This window comes from Chaetura pelagica, unplaced genomic scaffold (genome assembly GCF_000747805.2).
Source record: "Chaetura pelagica isolate M959 unplaced genomic scaffold, ChaPel_1.0 scaffold360, whole genome shotgun sequence".
In the NCBI taxonomy this organism is placed as follows: Eukaryota; Metazoa; Chordata; class Aves; order Apodiformes; family Apodidae; genus Chaetura; species Chaetura pelagica.
In genome coordinates, this window is record NW_009951950.1 from 2,251,907 (window position 1) to 2,278,532 (window position 26,626).

The 26,626-nt window shown below is 40.6% G+C and overlaps 1 protein-coding gene across 1 annotated transcript; it reads right to left on the bottom strand.

Annotated features, from left to right (window-relative positions):
• Positions 1–365: 365 nt before the first annotated feature.
• Positions 366–15,820, bottom strand: AGPAT3 (1-acylglycerol-3-phosphate O-acyltransferase 3). Its single transcript, XM_009997921.1, has 8 exons — positions 15,594–15,820; positions 10,964–11,133; positions 10,597–10,758; positions 7,848–8,001; positions 7,279–7,381; positions 4,119–4,194; positions 1,809–2,007; positions 366–1,140 (listed from the first exon to the last, which is right to left on the bottom strand). Exons 1-8 carry the CDS (start codon positions 15,769–15,771, stop codon positions 1,052–1,054), a joined length of 1,131 nt encoding a protein of 376 aa, XP_009996223.1. The 5' UTR covers positions 15,772–15,820; the 3' UTR covers positions 366–1,051.
• Positions 15,821–26,626: the final 10,806 nt, after the last annotated feature.

Here is a 26,626-nt window from a genome sequence, read left to right on the forward strand (position 1 = left end):
TACAGACCTCTCCCTTTCAAATTCTTATAAAAGAAGACATTTTGAAAACTATTGTGCTGGTTTCTGCTGCTGCCTCCCAATTTACTGAGAGAAGTTGGCTGAACTGGACTTTGGTGATGAGAAATGTGAACAGAAATAAAAGGAGAAAACATCAGAACAATTGGCTAAATTTCCTTCTTTGCACAACTCCAAATCCCACAGTCAGCATTAATTTAGAAACCAAAACAAGCTCAAACAGATCCAAGATTATCATATCTGAATGATGTGAAACAAGGCAAACAACACTCTAGACTGAAGTAGTATTTTGAAATTAAACAGCCATGAGCAGTTAGCAGGAGATATGATGAGAATTTTATACTCTTTTAATACTAGTGGATCTGTTCTACAGTATGTGCTGTTCACTAATGCACTGCTTCCAAACTCCACTATCCGTTCGCTCACATTTCAGAAGTTTTAAGACACTGCCTGAAAATAAAGAGTATCAGTGTAACATACAAATAGGATTTCACCTGTAGCCATGACAACACAGCCTTTCCGAAATTACTCTAACCCAATGAACGTTTGTCAATTAATTTAAGAAGGGTTGTTTTCTCCTGGCTTATTAACAAAAAAAGTTGGAACTTAACAAACATTATGTTGGCTTTAGCAAGAGGAAACATTCAGTGGCTCCTGTTGTAAAAGTGAGTGTAGTGCTCTTGACAGAAACCAGTGTATTCAGTCATCTGAAAATGCACACGGCCAAGGCCAATGCCCTCTTTTCTCTCCCCACCCCCAAGTCCCCCAACAAAGCAAGAAAAATTAGTTTCTTCTTCCACCCCATCCCAGAATTTCTCCCATAGTTTGACTACAGTAATCCTTAAACAGGCAGAAAGTTGATGCGTTCTCTTCAGTTGATGCCTCCAAATTCTTCATTCTTGGCTCAAGTTTTATTCATTAATATTAGTCATCAGTTAATAAGAAAAAGATAGTTTCTAAGTGTTTGTTGTTGTTTTTTAACTGAAGTTAATTGGATACCATAGTCTGGTTACATGTACTGAAGTGCAGCTGTCAATTATTCCTTTTTCTTGAATTCTTGGTTGCCATAGCTGGAGCCTTTTTCTATTTCAGTTACTCCTATCAGTCTACGAACTCCAAAGGAAGCTTTAAAATATAACAGAGAAATGAGAGGCATATTAAAACCAGTTCAAGGACTTAAGAAGTTATAAGTAAACACACAAGCACAGCCAACATGAGTTAACCCAGTCCTGAAGAGAACAGTGACTACAGACCAACAGTGTGCTGTATGAGGCTGCACAGGGGTCAGAGGTCAGCTCTCATTAAAAAGAGGAGGACAGTCCAGATTTAAAAATTTAATTAATGCTTCTATGTTGCTTAACAGGACAGGCGGTATCCCCATTGAAGCATATTTCCTCCTGGCTCCCATCTGGGTTTTGTTAGGTTTCTTTGTTTGGGGGGCTGGGTGTTCTTTTATTTGCCTGTTTGCTTGGTTTTGTGTTAGTTTGTGTTTTTTTCTTAATTCACAGGCAAAGTGTACAATAAAATATTTTCTCCCTCAGGCACCATAATAATGGTCTACAAGACCCACTTGCTATTGATTGCTACAGATATTGCCTAAGATATGAAGGCAAGCTTGCCTGGATTAAAGCTTTTGAATTAATAAAAATGCTATATGATATATCGACTACAGAGTGAGATCCAGCTGCTCTTCTGCAAACACCATTCACATTAATTAATACAAAGAACTTATTGGAGGTAATGATTCCTGTTACATGGCATTCTGGGCTTAGCATATTCTCTGCATTTATTACCTGCTCCAACAAGTCCCAGGAATGCAAGGATAAGTAGAGGTGATCCACTTGCAAAAACTCCAAAGCCAAATGTGAAGAGAGGAGAAAGGAGAACTGTGGCCCAAAAAAGAAAGTTTAGGAGAGTCCATGGTCTCCTAGGAGGTTTAAACTGCTGGCCAGGAAATATGCCTTCCTGATTATACATCTCTTGCAAAGCATCCTGGGAAAAAGAGAAGATAGAAGAAAACATGTTCATAATGTTTGCACCAAGCAAACTAAGACCAGTCAACTCCAGGACAACATTAAGGACATTACCTGTGGTAAATACCCATCAACAGTATACAGCATCCATTTCCATCTGCTGTCATTTATTTGGGCATTTCTGTTGACCACCAAGGCTACCATACTAGCCCTTTAAAGGCAAACTGAAACCGTATCAGATCTCCACTACCAAACACCTTCATCTCTTCTCTTAATTGCTTAGGAATTTAGGGCAGCATCAGGCCAGAGGCCAATTCAGCCACCACCTGCCTCTCTGCTGGATGCTTTTTCTTCCCACTTTTACTTCCAGAAAGGTCAGCATGACTTAGCAAAGCACAGCAGAAAAATGCTGCCAGACTAGGAAGGTAAAGCACAAACTAACCAGCAGAGACAGCACTGTGCTAGCCATAACTCCAAAACTTCAGGTGAGCCTGCAGAGGGATGCTATCATGAAACACATCCATCACAGGAGCAGCATGTCCAGAGTTTGCCCTCAGTTTGTAAGAATGCTCTGCAGAGTTTCCAAGCTATTACCAAGGATGGCTCAACTTTGGTTATTTCTTATTTTTCCCCACTTGAACTGTTTTTCTTCTTGTTTCTCTTATCAGGGGCTGAGAAGCACAAGGTGTTCCATACCAGTAACACAACATTTTGAGGACATACCCTCTGTGTAGGAAATCCACTTTAAGGATCCCAGTGACAACACATCACCGTAAGATCAATATGTAAAATACCCACATACGTAAGTAATACCTCCCCAGCAACACCTCATACCAAAGTTGAATGGAGGTACAGCCAACACCAGCAAGGAACACCAAGCTGTCCATCTGCAGGTAAAGCAGTGAACATTGCCAAGCAGAGGGAATGCTCTGTGCTGCATCTACTTAGCTCTGCATTCACTGTTTAACAAAGCAGGAGCCAAGCAGAGAAAGACCACCCGCTGTAATATACACCTTCATGTCTGCTCCTCCAGCCAGACAATGCCAGAAGGAATTCTTGCATCTAAGAGCCTTTTCACAAGGGTGGCACGTCCCTCATAGCAGGAAGCAGGATTTCAAGATCCCAAATTTATATATATATTTATTTTAAGCTCTCTAATCCCATTATATTTGATGTATCTGCTAATGGAAGGCTGGGGAAGAAGATGATGATAGCTACTGCTTTTGCAAAGTAAATTATCTTCCTTTGATTGAATTAGTGCTTAGCTATTCAAACAAATTACATTAAAATAAACAAAATGAAACTCAGAACAATCTGCTGCCTATGTACAAATGTGAGAATGCTGCAGCCTGGGTCATCATAGCAGAACAAACCCAAAAAAGTTAAAGCTTCTGTGCTCCTCTGTTTTCCAACAAAGATAAGCAACACAAAAAAATTGAGGTACACATTTCAAATTCAACCAATTAGGGCTGGGCGACACTTATTACAGTTCTCTCCTCCTCCCCACAGAACTGTTAAATCTACGGTTAAGAAATGAACCATCCAAGGTAAAAAAAAAAAAGACATGAGGAAAAGCTCAGAGCTGTTTGAAGGCATGCTGGCGCTGTGCTACATCAGTCAGGCAGCTGATCCTGGGGACTGTCTGTACCATGTCACACACCACTGCAAAGCTACTAACAGGAGGCAGAAGGAAAGTGACAGTGAAAGAAATATGAAAGCAAAGGACAACTGAGGCTAAGAGCTGGGTCTGGCTGTCCCTGACATGTCATCATTCTTCCCGAGTGTTTAAAAACACCCGCAGAGAAAATGGAGCTTTAAGAAATATATGACAGAGACCCAAGAGCTACAGAATAAAAAGACTGGATTGCTATTAGTCTTCTGCAACTCAGGCGTATCTCTGAATCCCACTGTGCTTCCTGGCAATTTGAGACCTACTCACTGGCCAGCCCTCTGCAACCAAGGGGCTCTTCTGTACTGCTCCTTCCAGCAGTTTGAGGGATGGCTGCCAAATTATACATAATATTTCCATCTCTTCTCTCCATCCCCTGGAAGTGTGTGCATTACTCAGTGCCTTAATACACCACCCTTGTGAAAGTCCCCAAAGAGAGGAAAGAAAGTAAAGCTGTTTACCTTTTCCTGGTAAAGCTTATGAAGCCAGTTTGCAGCTTCCTTTTCATCTTGAGGGATATCTTCCAGAGGAAATCTCCTAGTTTAGTAGAGTCATGTAAAAAAAAAAAATTTTAAAAAAAATTAAGGGAAAATCCAGGTATTTGACTTCAGACCTCTGCTAGGGAAGATCTTCTACTCAATTAATAAGCTACAGGTAACATTGTCACTGATGGCAGAGATCCTAAATGCAGAGAACTGGGACTTAAGTCTGACTCTCCACCTAGAGCTCAGGTTCCTAAAAAAAAAGAAACTGTACAAACTCCTATCAATTTGAGAGCACATTAATAAAACAAGCCTTTCCCACTCAAACACCAGAACCACCACTGGTTGATTCCCAGCGAGCTCAGACAGAGGCACCCAGAACGGGGAAAAGACAAGCAAGTGGCAAACTCCCAAGATAATTGTTTGCAACATTTCTTTAGTGAAAACCATATTTTGGAAGGAATAGGAGGGATGGTTACAAATATACTTCATATAAACTCTAAGGAAAACATCTTCCACAGCTCCTGTACTTCTCTTCTTTCCCTCTCCAGCCCTAGAGATTGAGTCATGCAGTTCTGGGTACATACAAAAATTATTCCCCCCTCCAGGTACTGACCTGACCTCACCTAGAACTGCCACCTTTTAAGAGCCTCTTCCAAGAGGCAAAGAGCTAGCAATTCTCCTGCATTCTTTTATTTCCTGAGACAGGCCACTAACACATACTCACAACTGTACCATCTCCTTTCTTAATGGCACATATCTAAGTCCTGGATCAATTCAGAAATAAGTTGCTTGGTGTGTAGAGGGCATGTTCCCTACCCTCAGCTCAAATGTATTTTGGCAACACTTGGACTTACAGCAGGGCAGTAAGAACAGAAGGGTGACCTCCGGGAAGGCTCTATACATAGTGATCCCAGATTAAAATGATTTGCTGCTATTTAATCAGGGAATATATTTCTGCAGTACAAACTAAAGCCTTTGAGCCTGCAGCAGCAGAGAGAAGATATTGTAATAAAACGTTAATAATTTCTGCACCCCATAAAAAAAAACAAACCCCAGATTATAGAGACTTACTTTCATTAGCTCTAACATGAGGGGCTGCTCAATTAATATAAATAATACTCAACAAAAGTTCAGTAAAAAGTAACTCCCTGAAAGCTCCCTGGTGAAGTTGTCGCTGCACTGTTATCACCACCAGAGGGTGATCACAGCAATAACGTTTGTTCATTCAGCTGGTTTTCTCTGGAGCCAGTCAGGCAAAAATCCTCTGCAGAGAGCTGAGCTTCTTACCTCTGCACAGGTAACAGCATATGCATGTACCAAAACCAAGGGCTTATGTGCCTCTCTGAGCTAAGCTAAGTCTTCTGGCACATTAAAGACACGTTCCATTTTCAGAAAAAAATCCGTAAAAATATTTCCCTTATTTTCATAGCTTCCTCTCCAAAACGGAGAAAAAACCCTCAAATGTAGAGAAGCATCTAAACAATACTGATTCAGTTCACAAACATATTTTAAATCAAAATTATCTGAACGCAGTCATTAGTTTCTTTAATAGGGTACAATTAATTTTATCTTGCAATCTCACCCTCAACAGAATTTTATGAGCTAAAACCTCTTCTATCCACTCCTGAGAACTGCATTTCTCTTCTTCTTCCCACTACCTCACCAACAAATAAAAGCAACTGGAATCTCCATTAGGAAGCCACAGGATATTTAACTGAATGCAGCTGCTTTTCTATGTATAGTTATAGAGATGTACACCTACATATGTGTATCCCAGATCTAGCTAGATATGCCATGAGTCTGCCATCAGTAAGGAATTACAGATGGCAACGACCTGATGAGCTGTTTTGCTTGCTGGTAAGTTGTCTTGTTTACTTTCCTCATCAGGAATATGTTCAGAAAGTGTAACTAGTCACAATGAAACCCCTTGCAAATGGGCTAATCTCTCTTTCCCCATCACTTTTGCAGCCTTCTTTCCAGCTCAAAGACTAAAATGCTGTAGTTATAGTATCTGAGAACAGAACTGGAATGTATGTCCTTCCCTTCCCCATCAGGGCTGCAGCACTTCGCTTCCCTTGGGTTAGCATTTCCTTCACAAAAATGCTGCTGCTATACCTTGACACAATGGATAATCAATGTGACTCCCTATGAAGTCTTTAACCCTTGGAGGTTCTGGCAAGACACATCTGTCATGTAGAAGGGCCACATATAGAGGCAGTGCCACATGGCTGCAATGCACAGAACCACAATAAGAGGGGAAGGTGTGGGGGGAATTAACAAGTCTTATTTTTTTAGTTCTTCCTTTCAAAAACCAAACATCAAACTCATCACCAGAATGTAGCAATGTTTTCCAAAGTGTGGGTGAAGTCCCCAGAGAAGCAGAAGTGAACTGCAAAAGAACTGGAAAGAACAACCAGGTTGCTTGTCAAGTGCAAACATACAAGAGAAAAGAAGAAATTGAACAGGAAAAGGTGGCAGTTTTTATGATCACATGGAAGCCTTTAAAGCAGAAGGCAACAAGGAAAAAGCAAGAAAGAGAAAGTATGTACAAGTGTGCATGCACGTGTGTATGTGCTGCATGGAGTTCGGTGTCAGCAGTTACTCTTGTAGTCAAAAAGTAACGAGGACTGTGAGGAATGCATCACCTCGTTATACAATATCTGAATTTCAGCATTATTTAACTTCTAATCTGCTAATCAAATCACATGAGAGAAGGAGAGGAACTGGCACAGCAAGGGGCTTTACACCATTTACTACAAGAGGCTACTCATGTTGGACAAGCTATTTATACTATGCATATGCTTGCAGGGGACTGGGAAGAGGGCAGAACAGTTGGTTTTCTGTTCCCAGAAGAGAAAGGAAAAATGCAGACTAGTGCCCCCTGAACAAGATGGTGATACCCAAGCTTAAAAAGTCTGCCCGGTGCTCTCTCACCTGCTAGGTGGTATCATGGGGTCTCACACATGAAAGCAAACTAAAGCAAGGGGGAAATGGAGAGGTCTCTGTAGCCAGCAGAGAAGCTTGAAGGACAAGGAAAAGGGGGCTACAGCAAAGGACATTACCCTGTAAAATCTGAATAAAGTTCAACATGCCAAAGCATGCACCTCAGGGCTCACCTCCATCATTATATGCTCACCTTACACACATATCTGCTTCGTATTTCTTTCCATATAGAATTCCTAACAAAGACGGGTTCTTGTTTCCTCTGAAATTTAGTGTTACATCATACACTGCTGAAACTGTTACAAAAAAGAAAATAGGGCTGTTATATCAGCAATTCTAGCAACCACATTGCTGGCAGCCTTGCATCAGACAGCAACAGGGCCTTGTGCAAGCACTTTGCATTTGTGATGTCAGGTAGCAGAGTCCTTCCCTACTTTGTGTTTACATGTTGTATTTCTGTGTATCAGCCACTTGACACTCTCATCTGTGTTGCATGTGTGTTATCAAAACACAAGAGAACCTGATGAACTAAGCAACAATGACATACGTGAAAGGTTTATTATTTTTTTAAGACTGATACCTGAGAATTATGGATAATTATGTGGCACAAATTAACATCTGACGTGCTGAATGCTTAACACTGCCAACTCACTAATTGCAATGGACATGATAAACCAGAGAGTATATTACACAGTGCTACACATCGTATACTAAACAACACATTACAATTAATGCAAAGAATGAGTAGCAGCTTGCCAGTACCTGTTCCCCTGAGACACTGGACAGCAGTGGTGAAACCTTTGGTTCTGGGCAACAGGTGGTATTTCAGTTTAGGTAACCCCTTGGATTCTGCTACCTCCATACTGATACGATGCTTGGTCTCTGTAAAACGAGTTCCTTCACAATACAAGAGAAACTAGTACAATGAGACAAAAGGCAAAAAAAGAAGACATTTTAAGATCAAAAGAAAGCAAGCAGTATACTGAGTGTTTGTGTAAAACAAACATACATCCATGCATGTGCACACACTTCAATTGTCTCATTAGATCATCATGTATTAGGCACAAGCACCACCTCACAACTCATTTAAAATTATAATTAACTCCAACAACAACCGTACCAAATTTAAGGTGACAAGAAGTCTAAATGGTTATACCTGAAACACTTAAAAAAAAGAAAAATCCCTGAAAGTTTTGGCTGGCTGCTGATGAACTAATCTACAAATCAGGAAAAGCAATCTGAATATAAGTATGTGACCACTTTAGGAAAAAACTTATTAATCACTAGCTACCTCATCTAAAATTTGTACTGTACCAGAATTACTCATCTGAAGACAGACTTGTTTGTCTGAAAGCTTTTCTGACTCTTTTTTTTTTTTTTTTTTTGCATTTGTAGAAGTTGTATTCATAAGAAAAAAGTGCCTTTCCTTAAAAACCTTTACCTTCTTCATCTTGGAAGCCACCAATCTGACAGTGGTATCCTAAGCAACTATTAAAGACATCAGTCTCTTTCTTCAGTCTCTATTGCCTCTGTTCTAGTTGAGAGAGAGACCAGAAGCAATGCAAAGTCAAGAGGAAAAAAAGCCCTTCTGACGGCCCTAGTGTGATTTTTTGTTTATCCCTGGCCTTTTTGAGAGATGGGTATCATTCCCATTAAGCCAGCAATGGAAAACATTACTGCATTTGACTGCACCGACCTCTGCATCCCTAGCAAGCGATGGAGGGGGAGAAGGGCAGGTTGCTACTACTCTCACAGCAGTATCATGCAATGTTGTATTGTTGCAATTCAAAGGAAAGACTTGTTGAATGCATCTATACATTTGCTATTTCTCAGCACTGCAGTTGCTTGACTTTTTCCTCTATGTATCCACCTACTGTGCATCACAAAAGGCAAGTTATATGAATGTTTAAGCCACTTAGCCAGACATGAGTGCTAGACCTGCCAGAATGCACTGAAAGGGAGCTGGTCCTGGAATCTTCATTTGGACCTTGAGGGCATGTTCATTATGAAAATCTGAGCAACCATCACCACTGAGAGGTGAGGAAAGCACAAGGCACCGAGCTTAACACCAAAATCTCAACCCTGGTCTGCAATGCAAGCTCTTTCCTCTGTACAAAATTCTCACCCAAATGTGCTTAATGATGCAATGATCCTCCTAGACCAAGTCTGTGAGGGAGGGACTGTGCTTCAGCACACGCATTAGAAAGACCTCACGAAAGAAGGTTGTGCATACAGCCCTAACTGTGGCATTTAAATGCACAAAAATTAGGAAATCGATGCTCTCAAGTCAATTTTAATCACAATTTAAATTACCAAGCAGGAAGTCTTGATTTAAATAATCAATGCTAACTACATTTTGAATTTATATTTTTGAGCTGTTTTCCCTAGAGACTAGTCCTTGGTTCTCAATCGTAGAATCATTAAAATGTATAGATCTGCAACTGATGTACAGTCTTGAGATTTTGTAACTGACAGGGTTTTTTCTTTCTTTTTTTTTTTTTTTTCTCCACATTAAACAGCAGGATATATATTAATTTAGTTCAAGCAATCAGGTAATTTAAAAAAAACATTCTCCAGATTCTTGTTTTTTATAACTTCGTAATTATAGGAAATCACTTATTACACATTCACAATAGTGCTAATTGAGGCTTACTATTTCACCATTCATTTTAACAAGCTGTACTGGATACTAATGAAAAATCACTTAAAATGTACAAAAAGCCTCTTAAAATGTTTCATGAGCCAAGTAACTGTACATTACATGTACTGCTAGAAAAGCTAACCAACGAATTTATCAAAACATTTGCATTCAGAGGTAGAGAATAACAGGTTGATTATAGCACTGTGCTGCTGCAGTAAAATCTAAGAACATTGCGCATAATGAAACATAGATGTTTCACCCTTGACTTCAAATAACATGAAAATAAAAAGGAAAAGCACGACTGCAAAAGCAGATGTAAGCTTGCCATATATTCTCATAGACTTTGGAGGAAAACAGTCACTTCTCAAACCAACGACCATACTAACAATAACTTCATATCAAAGTCCACATGGTCTGTGCATCCCTCCCACCCAAATTCACTCACTTGTCCAGATAATACTTTTTTGTTTGTTGTCTTTTTAGCCTACCTCAGAAAATGTAGCTTTAAGTTATATAAACATAGTAGTCAAATACTGGCTTTTTTTTTTTTTTTAAAGGTAAATTCAGTTCAGACAAAACTGAGCCAGTATTACACAAGCCTGATTTTTAAATTATTGTCAAGTTTCTAATCATCTGTGCAAGCTTCTGAACTGTTTCTCAAAATACTTCCATTACCTACTGGTAAAGAGAGCAACTCTTTACCAGCACATCCCAAAAGACCTCCTCAAGCAGCACACAGTTCCTTGACAACACTTGAAGAAAGCAGTGAGCAAACCTTCTCCTGATATATAAGGATACAGTACCACATGAGTACATCTGTCACCATTTCACTTCTAGAAATCAGTACTAGAAGAAGAACTTGACACTTACCCACATATATTCAGGATAATCAGACAAACGTTTTAATCCTTCAATAACCGTATCTCTGTCTTCTTCCCATTTCCTTTTGCAGAAAACAATCTCAAGGAAGTACCACGTCCAGCCAATTAGGGGCACATATAGTAGTTCTTTCTTAGCAAGAACTTTGGAACTCTTGGAGAAAAACAGAAATAACAAACAAAAAATGTAATGTGATGACTTGTACTGTGAGATCAAACAAAGACATTAAAGTTAACATGAAGAAGAGCTGATGGAGTAACATCTGGAAACTCAAATACAAAGAAACTGTACTGTATTTGGTAGGCTTTAAACAGACCTTAGTCCTCCAAATGAAGGGAAAGCTCATGGCCTCACATACCCCTAGCACTCCAAAGCGCTCTGTCATAGTCCAGCCACACAAGAAGTCGATTTCGAAGTTGTGATTCAAGATGATGATGACATGTTCTTTCCCAAATGTGTTCACTGTGGCCTCATCTGAGAACAAGGTGCACTCTGTGCCTGACCACCATTCCAGCAGCATTACCAACTCTGACAAACAGGATGAAGTTGGAGAGAGGAGTTAGGGGTGCCACTTACAGAAAGCATTTAGTGTTTCATCTCCAGCCCCACTCAGTGCCTGGTCCCTTCTGCCTCCCAATGCCACTGTCACCTTTTCAATCCAACCCAGCAGGGATGGAATGAAAGCTCGGACAGGTATAGAACAAATAACATCACTATTCTTAAGTGGTAATTAGGGCACTAGTTATATGCATTATGAATCATTTAATGAGTTCTTACTAGTGACAAGTTTGGGCATTATATTATGAATGTGAAATTTCATGATTACTAGAAAAAAAAACCCAAAACAGACAGTTGAGCTGTTGATTGCTCAACTAAATGAGTACAGTTCCTCCCAGGTGGAATACAAATTATGCATAGATGTAGCCTAACGCTTTTAATCAACATGAAACAAGCTTTATGGAGGTAAACAGACCAATAAAGGATTTTTAAAGGGATACAGTGTCATAGATCTTCTGCATTAGATCTTCGTATTACAACACAGGACTCTATTTGTTCTGTATTACGGTCAGCAACACAGAGTCAGAAGTAGTAGAGAACCAAGATAATTTATCAAAATACCTGGGCAAAGCCAATAATGGTAAATTGTCTTTCTTTTACTGCAGAAGAAAGAATGAGCCCTTTCTCCTGTATATTCTCCAGCTTCTCACTATCCCAGCATCTCTGTTACTCTGATCATTTCCTTTGTTACTCGCTCTTCCTTTTTTACATCTTGAAAAAATCTTTCCACTTAAACTCAGTATGCACTGAATGTAGTTGCTATGGTTAGCCTATTTCTCTCATTAGTGTACAACCAAGCAGATGGAAAGCATTGCTTGTATCGTGGGACAACTATAAAAAGTACAAGAACAGTTCAACTTCCCAGTAGGAAAATTTGTGTCCATGCAAACTGTCGTCACTTCTATTTTCTCATTTCAATGAGATATGGATGCAATAAAAATTAGGTTGCACAAATACGGCAGTTAAAAAGTCCAACTCTTCCTACATTACTGAAACAAAATTGCAGGGTCAAAACTGAAAAGTGCTCCCTCGGTTCTCTACACCACGTTCTGCCATGCAGTATTTCAGTTTTCCATCAAGATGCCTTGGTTTTGCAAAACAGATCAGCCCCTTCCTGCTCAAGGGCTTCTGGGATTACAACAAGGTAATTTATCCATAGTGCTAAATAAGAGTGTTTCCAATTTCAGAACACATCAGAGAGAAGGCAAATAGAGTATTTGGGTAAATGATAAGGAAAACCAATCCTGGTCTTCTGAAGATATATAGCTTCTCTAACTTTATGTTTTTCACTTATATTTCCCACAGGACTACTTAGCCACCAGGTTATTCCTGTGTGCCATTGTCAGGACACTCATTTGGAGGCATGACAAGGTTATGCAACTTGCTGATCAAGAGACTGTAAACACGGTCAACTGGAAATACAGTTGAGGAAAGACAGAATAATCGTTATACCAACTGGTGATTTCTGTCACTGCTTTCCAGCTTTGTCTCTTTGCAAATGATGTGACCACTTACCATTCTTGCTCTGGTTATCCTGGCTCAGTAAGGAAAGGAGGACAGCCAAGAGCATCCTCAGTTACTATGCTCTTCCTATGCTCTTTCAAGCAGGTGGCCAGGAGAATGAAGTAGTGGTACCAAACTCAGTGTGATACTCTGAATGACTTTCCCTTTCCATTGCTGTCCATGTGCGAAGGAGGAACATCTCAAATACCTGCTAAAGGTGCTGCAATTTCTTATAAAAAATAAATTAAAATGGGTGTGTTTCTTCTTCTAATGCAGAAAAAAAACAACTGCAGAGTCAGATGTGGATGATTTTCTGCAGAGCATTTCTTGTACCATTCACTATAAAATAGTGGAGGAAGCTCTGCTAAGAGATTTGCCAGACTTCAGTACTGAGAGATAACGGATGATGAGCCAGAGAACTAATATGAAGAAACAGATTGTCCTTCACAAGTGTACTGATAAATGATGTAATTATAACAAGGAGTGGGCTCATTTCCTTTTTTTTTGGTGTGTGGGTTACAGTTATTTTCTGTGACACCAATCCTGCCAGTGCTACAGCAAGCCCATCCTTCTGAACAAAGAGATGATAACATTTGCATGGCTCAGGATACTTCCTGTAGAGGACAAGCAACATCTTGCTTGCTACAACAACCTCCCTCCTGTGGCCAGGGTTCCGACACACGAAAGCAGGCAGGCTTGCAGCCTCTACCTGCAAACAAAGCAAGCAAGAGGCACAGTGCACCCCCCTCAGTTGAAAAAACTAATATTTGAGAGATTATTTTTGCAACCAGACTAAATCAAATGGGCTGCGCTATCCAAAGGCACGAGTCATCTGAAAGGAGCTGATGTAGGAGAGTCTGAAGAACAGACTACCCGTCATCATTGACATGTGCTGCAAAGGGTTTACACTGAGACAAGATGGGGTTTTTTTTATCCCAAACATCTGCCATGAACATTGGAGAAAGTCTATCTCCTTCCCCTTCTGAAGGTGTGTTTTATATATCTGAGAAGAGATACCATAAGACTGGAGCCTGGTTTTCAGTAGGCTGTAGTTTATAGCACAATCACCCATGTATCTACCCCTGCACATCCATCCTCTGACAGGCAGGCAGAGCAGATTCTGTTCCAGACAGCTCTGATATGAACACTCTCAGCCTAAAAGTAAACAGCTTGGAGTAAGCAGGCAAAACATAGCATCTGGAACAAAACATCAACCTACAGGTTCATTAGCAAAAGGCTCCCACATAACAAAGCACATTTCATGATGAATGGCAACATTTGAACTGCTGCATTTACATGGCTTACTTAACTTGTTATAAATTACAACCGAAGTGCATATTCTGTCAGCTCTTCCATTACAGGCTATCAGCACATCAGCATATATATATATATACACATATATACACACCCCATATAACTTTTACATTGATTTTCATAGCTTAGTTTCTCAAACATTTAATTTATAATAAGCTATACACAAGGGGTCATCAAAGGTACAAGCCAATTATCTGCTTGGCTTCTCTAAACCTTTTTCAACAGTGGTGTAGGTTATTTCCAGTGTATACAAGATACAATACATAAGCATTTAAAACATGATTTTTCCATGCACAATGCTAACTTGTAGAAATCAAGTGTCTGACCCTACAGGCCTTACAGGCACAAGCAGTTCATATCCTCAGAAAAGCCAGACTATGAGTGCAACAATAGTTTTCTGAACAAGATCTGACTGCAGATTATTAAAAGCACACTGAGAAATTCTTGCAAGCCAACAACAACAAAAATAAACCCATATACCTCAACTCCCCTCCAACCAAACTAATTTTGAAGTTTTTACCCATAAGTTCTTCCATTACAAGACTTTTTCTCCTAACAGTTTGCCTGCCGCTTTCTAATTTCTTTTCTCCTGTGCTTCTCAGACAACATTCTCAATAGGTAGGACAAAAAGCATAGGAAAGACATGGACAGCACCTTAAAAAGAAACCCAGCTAGATACTTTAGAGAGTTTTTGTTGGGAGTACTTCACATCAATGATTAAGAAATGTGGGTGCCTGTAGTGGACCACTCAATGGTAATTTAAGTACTCATTTAGATGACTCATTTACCCAAAGTGGGAGTTGGATGCTGAGCTGAGCACTAAGGTAAAGTAGCCGTGCATACTGGGAGGGCATGGAGAATGGAAACAAATTAGATGATTCATTGCTGAAACAGGAGGTGACATTTGGACTAAGGAGCCCTCTAAACATTCATTTCAGAAATCTAATCCCTTCTTAAACTGTATGAGGGGAAAAAAAGCCACCCACAGGGAGGAAGCTTTGCAAAGATTTGAAAGAGAAGAGCAAAGCAGCTGCACTCCCTGTAGAGCCGTCCGACGGGTAGAAGAAGAAAAGAGCGACAAATTGTTCACAAGAGGAGACACTGGAGTCACAGATGGACACTGTAGGGTGTAAGAGGACTCTGAAGCTGTCGTACAACTCAGCTGTAGAGTCATCTACACTAGATACTTCAAGAGAGACATCTCTCTCTGTAGACCACACAGTCGACTTGGGCTCTTAAGTAGTCAATATCATGCATATGCTCAATACCCGAAGCAGTCTCTGTGAATTCCCCCTTCCCCATCATTTAGCACAGGCTCTGATGCTAAAGGAGACAGTCAGGATAGGGTTGGGGGTGGGGAGGAGCTCTACTTCTTTAATAGAGTGATAATATGTATCAGTCCCTTGACTTTTGTATGTTTCTTCAATATTTAAAAAAATATGGCTGCTTTGCACTGCTCTGAAAGAGTGCATCTAACTTACCATTTCTCTCTTTCTTCTGTCTGTGTGTGTATACATAAACGTGTGTGTGTATATTTTTTCTTCAACTAACAAAAAGAGAAACAAAAAAACAGTGCCCAGCCCAGCCCTCCCACCCCATTCAAGCATACTCACGGCTCCAAAGCGAATAGGCAAGGCGACAGTTTATTCGTCGATAAAACTGCTTGTTTATGGGCCAGAGGACTAGCGTGCATAGTTGAATGAAGTTAATGATCAGTCCACTCACAACAAAGACGAACCCAATGAGGAGGTGAACTATGAACTGGGTCTTCAGAAAGGCAATGAAGCCCATGATAACCACTCAGTAGCGCTTGCAAGGGCCGTCACTCAGAATAATTGTCCTGAAAGAGAAAGAAAAGAATCAAACGGAGACTAGATTTAGAAACCCTGAGGGAGGACAAAAGAAGAGCCCTGAAACAGTCCATATAGCTTCAGCAACAGGAACACAGTCCAATAAACACTCTGCTTTCCAAGCCTGCCCCATTCTAGTCTTCACCATCACTGCTGATGGTGCAAATCACTTCTAAAAATAGGAAGGAATCATTACTTGCAATTTACAGCCCACTAAGAAGATTATTGTTTGCTGAAGATGAATCTCACACCTCTCTTCAAACCAAGATCATATAATTGGACTTATGCTGGAAGGAACACAGAGCCCTGCACTCACAGTGAAGTCAAACCCCGATTGGTGAACAAGCTGCACGGTGACTGCTGCACCTTCAGGGGTCCTTCAACTGCAACAGAAGCCTCAGCCTCCCAGAACAAACAAATTGCATGTGGAGCCTCTGGAGCTCTGTAAACGAACCTATGCCTGCCTGGTCTGCCTTTAAAGCCACTGTTCTGTATACCCTTCCCCCAAACAAGCACCGAGCAGGAGCTGCTGGGAGCTACAGGACTTTGTTACGCGTTTGCTTTGACTAGAAGAGTACAACAATCCACCTGGGGAGCAGGTTCTTAATCCTGCAGTGAATTTTGGGATGAAAAGAGCAGGGCTGGTCACACAGTGCCTCAGTCTGGCAAACACTAAGTCATGGAAATGGAAATGACGTATTTCCACATCCAAACCCATGTTCCAGCAAGCTTAGTAACTCCTCACTTTGCCAAGCTACAGTTCCATGGTAAAATATACCAGTTAGTGCAGGTGTCGGGGGGGAAGTAAAATAATAGAAAAACCTTAGGCTATGTAGCGGCACAAACTTGATCTGGCTTTGGTGCAGAACCTTGATTCTACTGAAGTAGCCAGAGCACTTAACCTGGAGCATGTGCTATATTTACACCAGATGCTTGAAGATGGGTGATGTATCAACGAGCAAAAAGTCATAGTAGCTTAGACAGGCAAGTCTGATCCAATACAAATTCTGCCAGTACACATTTAACCTAACAAAATGCATTTAAGAAGCCATCACACTGAGTTTATTCCATACCCCACAATATCTGGCCCTAGCCTTCTTGACCCACTGGGAACTAGAAACCCTATAACTAGACCAACCAGGATGTCGAGCTACAACGTCAATGTCTTGCCCAAAAAATAAACACATGACCCTACCATTCTGCCACAGCCAATATGCTGTCTTTGCCAGTGTTGCAAATAACCAGGACAACCAGTAGATGGTAACAAATACTTCTGACAGTTAAGCATGTGAAGGTGAAGCAGAATTCCCGATGCCCAAAGATAAAGTATCTGCCAGCTGTGAGGAACCAAACCATTTTCATTTGCCATCTGCTTACAGTGCAGTACTATTTATAAAACTCAGCAGCAGTTTTGCTTGTGAAAGCTTGTTTTCTACCATCTCTTCTACAAATCAGGTACTGCCTTTTAAGGCACAGTTTCTGCACAATCCAAATCTATTTGCATCATTAGTAATCTACCTACTTCAGAAGCACATTGCAGAGGGAAAAAAAAAAGTCTGTTTCAATAGAGCCACTATTGTGCCTACCACAAGAAAGCAAAGTAAAGCAAGTTGAACAAGGAGATATTGAAGTTTATGATGAATAACCTAAATTCTCCCAGTGTTTTCTTGTAAGAATGGAACCATTTCTCCCACTAATAAATTAATTTACAAACAGCTGTTGGGAAGCAGACTTGTGTTCAAAAAGACAAGTGGAGCCCTCTGTCATCTTCCTCCCCCGCCAAGGGTCTCATACAGCCAAAACACTGCACCAATGTTCACACACACCGTATGAGAGTTAGGCAGGGCATTCAGTGTTCGGTGCCCTAACACAGCAATGGGTTCATTTATTTTTTCCACTCTCATGTTCTTCAAGTCATTGTATTAAGTATCACCAAACATTAAACACCAAGTTCTTTACTTCCAAGATAAAGAGCGATTTTCTTCATATGGTTTCTCTCAAAAATAAAACAGTTCAAACCAGAAAAGATCAATCTCCCCCTCCACTGCCCCTCAACTATTTTTTTTAATCCCTACTTGGCTTCTGCACAGTCTTCTGCAAGCAACTTTGCTGATGACCATGTCTGTTACAGTCATTAGACCAGTACATACTTGCCTCACAATTCACAGCTTGGCCCCTTCCGGACAAGCGCCCAATAGAAATGGCACGAGGAAGAACAGAAATGTCAAGTATTAGCCTCAAAATAAAAACATTGGCCTCTTTTCTTTGAACAAAATCTGAAGCACTCTGGTCTGTGTCCTTCACATGAAAGGACATTACCATATTACAGGCCCAAAAGGACACATCCTTTTTTATCAGATAGAGAGCTGGAAACATTGCAGCATGTTGCTTCTCCAGCTTTGTTATGAACGGAAAACAGGATTTATCACCATGTACCGGTGCAGTGCCCTGCACGGTGGCACCATCTCACTCTGGCAGGACTCCAGGCCTGCATGGCTCTGGCAGGTGAGATGGTACATCCTCCTCATGCACCAGCACCTGGGCTCACTGCATCTCTGGGTATCAAGGGACTGCCAGACTTACCAGTATTGCCGCAGGGTAAAGAGAAAGCATGTCAAAGCATAGATGGCTCCTCTCTGGCACCCTTCAAGGACAGCATTATGCCCAAATGCTCCGTAAAACACAGATGGTTTACATGGACTTCCTCTTAAAATGGACAGAGTCAGTCTTGCTGTCTGATCCTTTCAGTTTCAATGCTGGATACAGTATCTGCCAGTGTCCATTTTGTCAACCCCTTACTTAATTGTATTTGCCTTTTAAGATAATTAGAAGTTAAACTTAACCCAGGAATTCTTTACTTTTCTGCACTCCTGCCCATGTAGGACAGCCAGGTAATTCAGGGACAGGCCAAGAAGCAAAGGGCAGTCATCAGCTGTTTTGCTGATTTCCACCCACAGTCAGGCCTGGAGAGAAGATGGGGAAATCAACATTTCCTGGAATGAGGAGAAGCAACACTTCTCCTTCTGACACACATATTAAGATCAGCTAAATGAAGTGTCTAGGAAGGAAACATCTTCCCTAGCTTAAGACAGCAAGTTTCAGCACTATTCTTTTTTTTTTTTTTAAAGTATACCCATATCATGTGCATATTCAAAGACTTGCTGGTAAAATCTTTTTTTCTGTCTACTTTTCCTAAAGTACCCTGTAACTTCACGACGTGGACCTTTCACCTCAAAAGCCTCATTTCCTCCTATACAACCACACTGAGAACTTAGGCCACCTGTAGTAGTCCCCCTGCTTTCACATTCTCACCAAGTGCCTCCTTTCCACAGCCATGCTGCAGAACAGCTTGAGCTTAACATCCAGCTTAAACCAAACTTTCATTAAGTCAGAGACCTTTCTCCAAGGTATTGATCTTTATATTCTTTGATTAAACAAGTTCTTCAATGCTTTGCATCCTTCTGGGTTCCCTCCCTTATTTATATACCTCTCAAGTAAAGGGCAAGGAGGCAGATGTCCCACAGGTTTCCTGAGTTGTGTCTTCAAGCTCCGTGTTCACATGAGCTCTCTGGTGTCCAAAAGATACTATGTGCCTGTCAATACAAGGAGGAATCCAACATTTTCCTTCACCCAGCTTTCTACATTCATGACAGTTCTAATGATTATACTGCTTTGAGACTTTTGCTCTCTGTTAAATGTTGCTGAAACGTGTCATGTTCAAAAGCCATCAGAAGCAAGAATAACAGAGACAGCCTCATTTCATTAAGAAATCAGGTTAAAAAAGCAGATGCACAAGATGCACTAAGCTCACTACTTCCACTTCCTGAAAATGTAGTTATTTATGAACTCAAAACAAAAAATTCAGCCATTAATTCTATAATATAGTATTTCCAGTTGAACTCCAGGTTTAAATTAATTTATTGCTGTCATGTTCACAATGCCTCCTAAGTTCATGAAGTTTGCATGAATATGAGCACAAAACTAGAAACTGGTCCACTGATTGCAATATTACAACCCAGTAGGAATGTGTTTGACAACAAAAAAACTGGGACAGCCAGTACCTGTATCTCTAGCCTTTTGCCTTCAGTTTTTCTGAGCATGCTGCTGCCGTCTGGTCTTCCTGCTTCTGATCTACCATATTTATCTCCACTCTTGAAACTAATTACAGATCTTTTGCTCTGATGTGTTGCCCCTGCTCTAAATTCTGGTATTTGATATACCTCATCACATTTTTGCTAGTTAAGGATTTGAGTGAAACCCTCATGATACTGAATTCTACCTTTTGCCAACATATTTTAGATCACTGTCTTTTTCAGACTGAGCTTTGTAAGCCTCTTTGATGTCTGCATAAACTCAATAAACCCTGACTATGAAGAAAGGAGAATAATCTTGCAAGTCAGAAGAAGTACAAAAAGGCATCTTGTTGGCCCTATCTCATCAAAATTTTCAGGACCTTTTTTCAGAATTCTATAAATTGCTCACAGAAAAAACACTAAGAAAATTAAAACCTATTTTTTTATTAAAAGTGAGAATTATCTGTTCCATTAGCTGCTTCATGTTTATGAGGAGGACAGATATAAACAGCAGCAGCCAGGAGCTGAAGAAAACATTTTTTTTCCTCAGTACACTTTCTACCTTCCAGATTTTTCTTTCTAGTTTTCTTTTAAAGGCAGCTATGAAAATCAGTAGCATAAGCATCTTTTCCTTCATGCCCCCATATGAGATAAGAAAACCCAACAATACTAACCAGCTTCCCAACAGTGAAAGCAGAAATGTGAAGGAAAAGCTTTCAGTGCCACTGCCTATACTTGTTTGGTAGATAAATAAAATTACAGGTCCTGGACTGGATTTTCCAGCATTCCTCAGAAGTATTACATTGCCACAGGGACAGCAGATTGTTTTCCTGGACATTTCTGGGACATGCCAAACAAAAACATTTTGATCTTCTTATGAATTGCTTTCAATAATTACACAAGTAATTATCTCAGTTACCTCTAACAATTTTTCCTTGCAGAATATACAATGCTTTTCTAGCTAAAAGACAAAAGTGCAGTGGCTATTCAGCTTTCAGAAGTGTAATGATAATTCAAAGCAATTACCTGTGATATAGGAAAATACTCAGGAGGAAAGTAGATAATTGATGGTCTTCCACTTCCTGCATTGTACCACATCTCCTTTTGGGATCAGGAACCTGGAAGCCTGACCCACACAATGTAGAAGTCACACGAAACCAGAAGATAGAGTATTTCTCCAGGGCTTTGCTCTAGACTTCAAAAAAGCAGCTTGAGGTTCCTGCCCATTTTGCCATGGCTTCACTAAAAGCAGTCTCCACTCAGGCCTGATTTATTTTAGAATAATAGTTTTAGAAGAGCCACTGGCAATCACAGCTGCTTAAGTAAGCCAGAAAACATAGCTTATCTCAACAGCAGTGAGTCAGTATAGCTACTAAGCAAATAAAAAGAAATAAGGTGTAACAATGGTTTTGGTACCCATTTGAACAGTCTGTACTAAGGATTCTCCAGACATGCTGCAAAAATAGACAGCTATTCAATTACATCCCACACAGCATTACAAACCGTCTACAACGGACCTGGCCTTTTAAACCTAAGCATGACAGGAATATTATCTTACTTTCTCCTACAATATAGGCCTAAGTTAGGCCCTACATACCCCTTAGTGAAATGCAAGGCTGATGCAGAGTTCATTAAAAATCCTATTTGTCATGAATTTCTAAAATAGAAGTGTATGGAAGAGGACCTTAAGACAAACTTAGGTCACAAAGATGAACTTTTTTTTCTGAGTTGTGAGAACTATGAATCTGATCTTAAAAAGAAAAAAATGTTACTGAGTTACCTTCATGAAGTTAGATGACAATGTATTTCTTGAAATGTTGTCAATTTTGGCTTAGAAACAGCACCATAGCCAGTTTATAGAAAGGTCAAGACCTGTCTGAAATACATTCATCATTTTGGTCTTGATTTAAAGTCCATTTAGAAACTTCCTCTCGTGTCAATAGGTTTGGCTCAGTATCTATAGAGGTTTTTTTATGTTGATCAAATACCTTTTGCTTGACTTGTCATCCTAATGAGATTCAAATACTTCATGGCTAAAAAAAAAACAACCCAGAACAACAAAAACCTGTGCACATTGCTCTTGCATTCATCATAATTTAACAGGCATACAGAATGAGAGGTCCTGAAGAAGTTACTTCATTTTCTTCTGCCATAGGTGAAGTGTAGGTGTTAACTCCAGGCATGATGTGATGATCAATAAGAAAAATGACACATACGTGAGGAGCACGTATCCTCAGCTGAAACACTAGTCACTCTTCATGCCTCCATCACACCATAAATCTTTAATTTTATTATTAAAAGACTGCAAGTTTACCAATTAAAATTTAGGAGAGAGTAGTTAACAAAATAAACTGTATGCATGAATAATTTCTGTGTACCAGAGGGCCCCATTGAGGAGTGACCACAGAAAGTCACCCCTTCACTCCACAAATGCCTCACTAAGGCATGGCCCCACTGTGGGGAGGCCTCTGTGCTCAGAGGGCCTCTTGATACAGCATCACCCACTTCACAAGCCTAAGAAGAGCATCCCTATTGGGACAATATATGTGGGGCAGTTTCATATCAAGATACGGGTTGCTCAAAAAAAACAATAAAGATAACCAGTTGTTTAACTGGTTATTTTGTAGTCAGGAGACCACAGGATACATAAACAAAGCAAAGAAAAACATTCAAACAACTTGATGGAATCAGGAGGGTATAAAACAGCTCTTGATACTACATATCACCGCACTCCAGGGGCAGTTTTCCCTCTTCCCCACCTTAATTTAAGTGTTACTGACATGATAAAGCCTCCTCGCCAGCTGTGGAAAGCACTGTGCTTATCATTTTGTCTTTACCAGAGGCATATTTTTCTAACCTGTTGCTACAATGTTACAGCTGGAAACACAAGAAATAATAAAATTGCTATTTTCCAAATTTAATTTTTAGCCATTTCCTTTTATTGTACTTGGCACATGCAGAAAAAAAAAAAGAGTAAGCATGCACAAATTCAATTTCTCCTCAGCACTCACAGCCAGTTAACATGGCCTCTATTTAAACAAATGGATCAGATAACCAAAATGAATCCTGACTTGCTTAGGAATCTGCTGGCTGCAAGGCAACCAATACAAAGGAGCAGAACTGCTTGAGAAACCTCCCTCACTGCAAGAGCATCTCTACCAATATCAAGAACAATAGCATTTTCATAAGGGTTTTCCACTCACAACAGGGAAACTAGAGATTTTCTGTTGGGTAAAACCAGCCCAGACGATTTCAGTGTCACACCAGAATCACTGAACCAGGCTGACAGGAGGTTTTTTCCACAGAACAGCCTCACTGGACTTAAAAGACACAGCAGGATTCTCTGTTGAACTTTCCAGTGAAGGAGTCCTACTGCTTCAAGACCTGGCTGTGCATGCATGTAACTTGCTTCTTAGAAGTCAAACAACGCCTTATGGTTTAGTAAACTTAGGATAGTTTCTATTATGGTATGTCACTTGCCACTGCTTGTAGGTGTTTGTGTGCTATTTCTCCCCTGTATACACACATGCCATTTGTCATCACTCGGTCTGCAGTCTGGCACTGTTGCTTCAGTATAACGTCAAGTTTATTTTTCCTAAATCTATAATTGAAAAATCTTAATCGCATAGTAAATTCAGATTAGATAATAATTTGCAAGTTCTGCTAGTTTACCTCATTTCTCATAGATACTTTTGTGGGTATATGCATATTTACAGAAACATGGGAAAACCCTTGTAAAGCATAGCCTTAATAAACCTTGTCCTAAACTTAAATATAACTGATTACAAATATTTACCCAACTGCAAGCATTTCAGCTCAATTTCTTTCCTGGAACAGCTTGCTATCAAGAGGGGAAAAAAAAAAACCCACAAGAAACCCATAACTTCAACTTGTTCTACATGGCATACAATTGGCCTCATTTTGAAAATCAGACAGGAGGACACATTACTCCTAGTTTCACCTTTAACAGAAGGGGGAAAACTCAACAGCTAGGGGCAAAGAAATAAAAGCTTTTCAATCCTGGTCTCCTGAATGAAAAAAGAAATTGCGTTTGAGTAAGCTTTACTGCACACAAGTAAGCTAAACTGCAAGTTAACACGCACATTTTAATGCATCAGCTTCCCCATTAAAGGATGCTAATAATCCAAGAGTGCAGTGGGTGTCTCACCCTCCTCCCCAGTGCTGACTGCTGGAGAGCTACACTTCCTGGGGGATATACAGGGCTGTGTGTCTTTGCAGCACTGAAGAAGTTAGCATCCCAAACACTACCTCCCTGATACAGCACACACAGAGATTCCAGCCATCAACCCAGGGCAAGAGGGAAACATGTTCCCAGCAGCCTGTTGGCATGGAAAGATGCAGCAGAAATGACCTTCCTGGCTCTTACACAGAGAGGGACAAGGAGCATTTAAAAGAAAAGAGGATAAAAACAGGGAAAAATATCAGCCCACAGCAAGACATTTTACGCTGAAATGCATGAGCTAGAACACTGTTGCATTCCATACATTTTAAAAAATAAATAGGAACAATTGTCCCATTTTGCAAATTTCTCATGCCTCCAGACAGTTAAATGTGACTCAGTCAGAAGTGGCTGTCAAACACCTCCTGTTCGTCTTGCTCCTTCTGTTAGGAGCTTGTAAACCACCCCCCTTGTTCTTTCTGTTTGGGGGCAGCTATTCACCCACTTTTGCCCTTTCAGGTAAAACCCAGAAGCTTCTGCTCTCAAGAAGAGAGAAGCAGGGCGCTGATCCTTGCTAGCTTCCCAGTTCCCCGTTCCTTCCCTCATGTGACACTCTCCTGTAGTTTGGGGTTTTTTTGCTACACACCCCAGCAACTTCCTGGGCCTGTGCAAGATTCCTTCTGCATGCCACAGTGGATTTATGCCATTCAATCATTACGCACAGCATTACAGGCACTGCCTGTACATCTGGTGTTGTCTGCACATCTACCCCAAATTCTAAAAAATTATGTCAAGTTTCCAGCAAGCACATGTTTTGAGAGCAAAAGCAGTCTCCAGGAAGCTCTTGGACAACTCAGCATGCTCCAGCAGGTTTAACAGGTCTACTCTAGTTCTCTAAAGGAGAGCTGAATATTTTCTGTCCAGCTATCTGCTCTCTGCAGTTTCACTCTGAGTGCAACAGAAGGCTGTCCTGCCCAACTGCAAGTGTGGCAGGTGAAAGGCAATACTGGGATGCACTCACTACCAAGCAGTACTGGGATGCTCTTGGTGACAAATGCTCTTCCTTTTTCTTTTCCCAGCCATGTTCAGTAATCAATCACATCCAAGAAAGGACTTCTGTGGCATCTTCAGTAAACACTGGGCATCTCTTTACCCCCACACTTGAGAGACCCAACAGCCAGATGGAGGTTGCTGCATAGCCTGCCAGCAGCTCCCACAGCATTTAACCATTGAGCTTGTAATGAACAAAATCACCACCAGCACCACAACACATTTAAGCAGTTTTGAGTGCTTGTCATGAAAAATAAGCCAAGAAAACTCTAGTAATGACAGTATCTGCGTGCTTCTGACTTACTCCCAAAATTACACTACAAGCATGGAAAATCTTTTCCCTAATGGTAACATAAAGCTTCAGGATGTTGCAGATATAAAAGCATAACCTCCCAGGCACCTGTTGATTGCCCACTTGCATGTGTTGCTCACGCTTTCTGCTGCTGTCTAAGCTGTGACTTATTTGTCTGTGCATAGTGCCACACTGGTGTGGTCTTAAGGTTTCTGGGCCTCATCTGGCCAAAGTGGAGGGTGGACAGAGCGGGGCAACAGCACACAACCATCCACCAAGATCTGGTCTGATAGTCCCACAGCCACCTCTTCCTTAAGCCTTAGGAGGAGCTGAGAGACCAACCTTCTCTCACAAAAAGGAAAGGATGTAAAATACTTCTCCACTATGCAGCAGTGGGATTAAATGGCTGAAAAAACATGCCCAATCCTGTGGCCAGAGCTAGAAAATCTCTGTCTTCCCATGAGAGAGAACCCCAGACCTGGGGTCCCTCCCTCCATATTCCTGGGTAGGGGAGCAGGATGCCACAGGCTTCCACCTGGAAGGAGTGGGACAGAGGGTTTGTGCTGTCAGGTTTACAGCTCATGCTGTGGGTGCTCTGGAGGTCTTGTAGATTTGGTGGGTTTGCCACTGTACTGGCACACCTGAAGATCTTCAGCTACCAACAGGTCTCAGTACTGTAGGGCATAATTTCACATATGCATGGTTTTGAAAATCACTTTGTTTATGATCTAAATAATCTGATGTATAATATATAAATAAACATATAAACATAACTTCTGTAGTGTGTATGCATGTGTATATATACATAAAAATAAAATATATCTGTAACACGCACAGGACATACCAGCAGTTTCCAGGATAGAAGTTTTAGGCCTGACAGGATTTCATTGTAACCCATTAGTTATGCCAGTATTTGGAAGGAAATGGACCATAGAAAATTAGTATTACAATCAGAGAAAGGCTGGGAAGTGGAAGGTAGAAGATGCCACTATTTACAAGTAATGTTAAAGGGCTGGACTGGTTATAATCAATATTTTTCTGACATCAGCTCATTATTTATTCTATCCCACAGCAGTTTACAAATCTATGCAATTGCATTTTGTCAGAAGCGTGAACCCTACTTTTTTTAGGCAATGTGGCAAGAATATCAAGTTTCTCCCTTCTCCACAAAAGTAACTGATGCCAATTAATTTTTCCTGCT

Excerpts from the sequence above, each read along its gene's own strand:
- AGPAT3 (XM_009997921.1), bottom strand. The coding sequence starts at position 15,771 with ATGGGCTTCATTGCCTTTCTGAAGACCCAGTTCATAGTTCACCTCCTC. Across the intron at positions 10,759-10,963 it reads AGCGCTTTGGAGTGCTAGGG|AGTTCCAAAGTTCTTGCTAA; the intron begins GTATGTGAGGCC and ends TTTTTCTCCAAG. Across the intron at positions 2,008-4,118 it reads ATAAGCTTTACCAGGAAAAG|GATGCTTTGCAAGAGATGTA; the intron begins GTAAACAGCTTT and ends TCTTTTTCCCAG.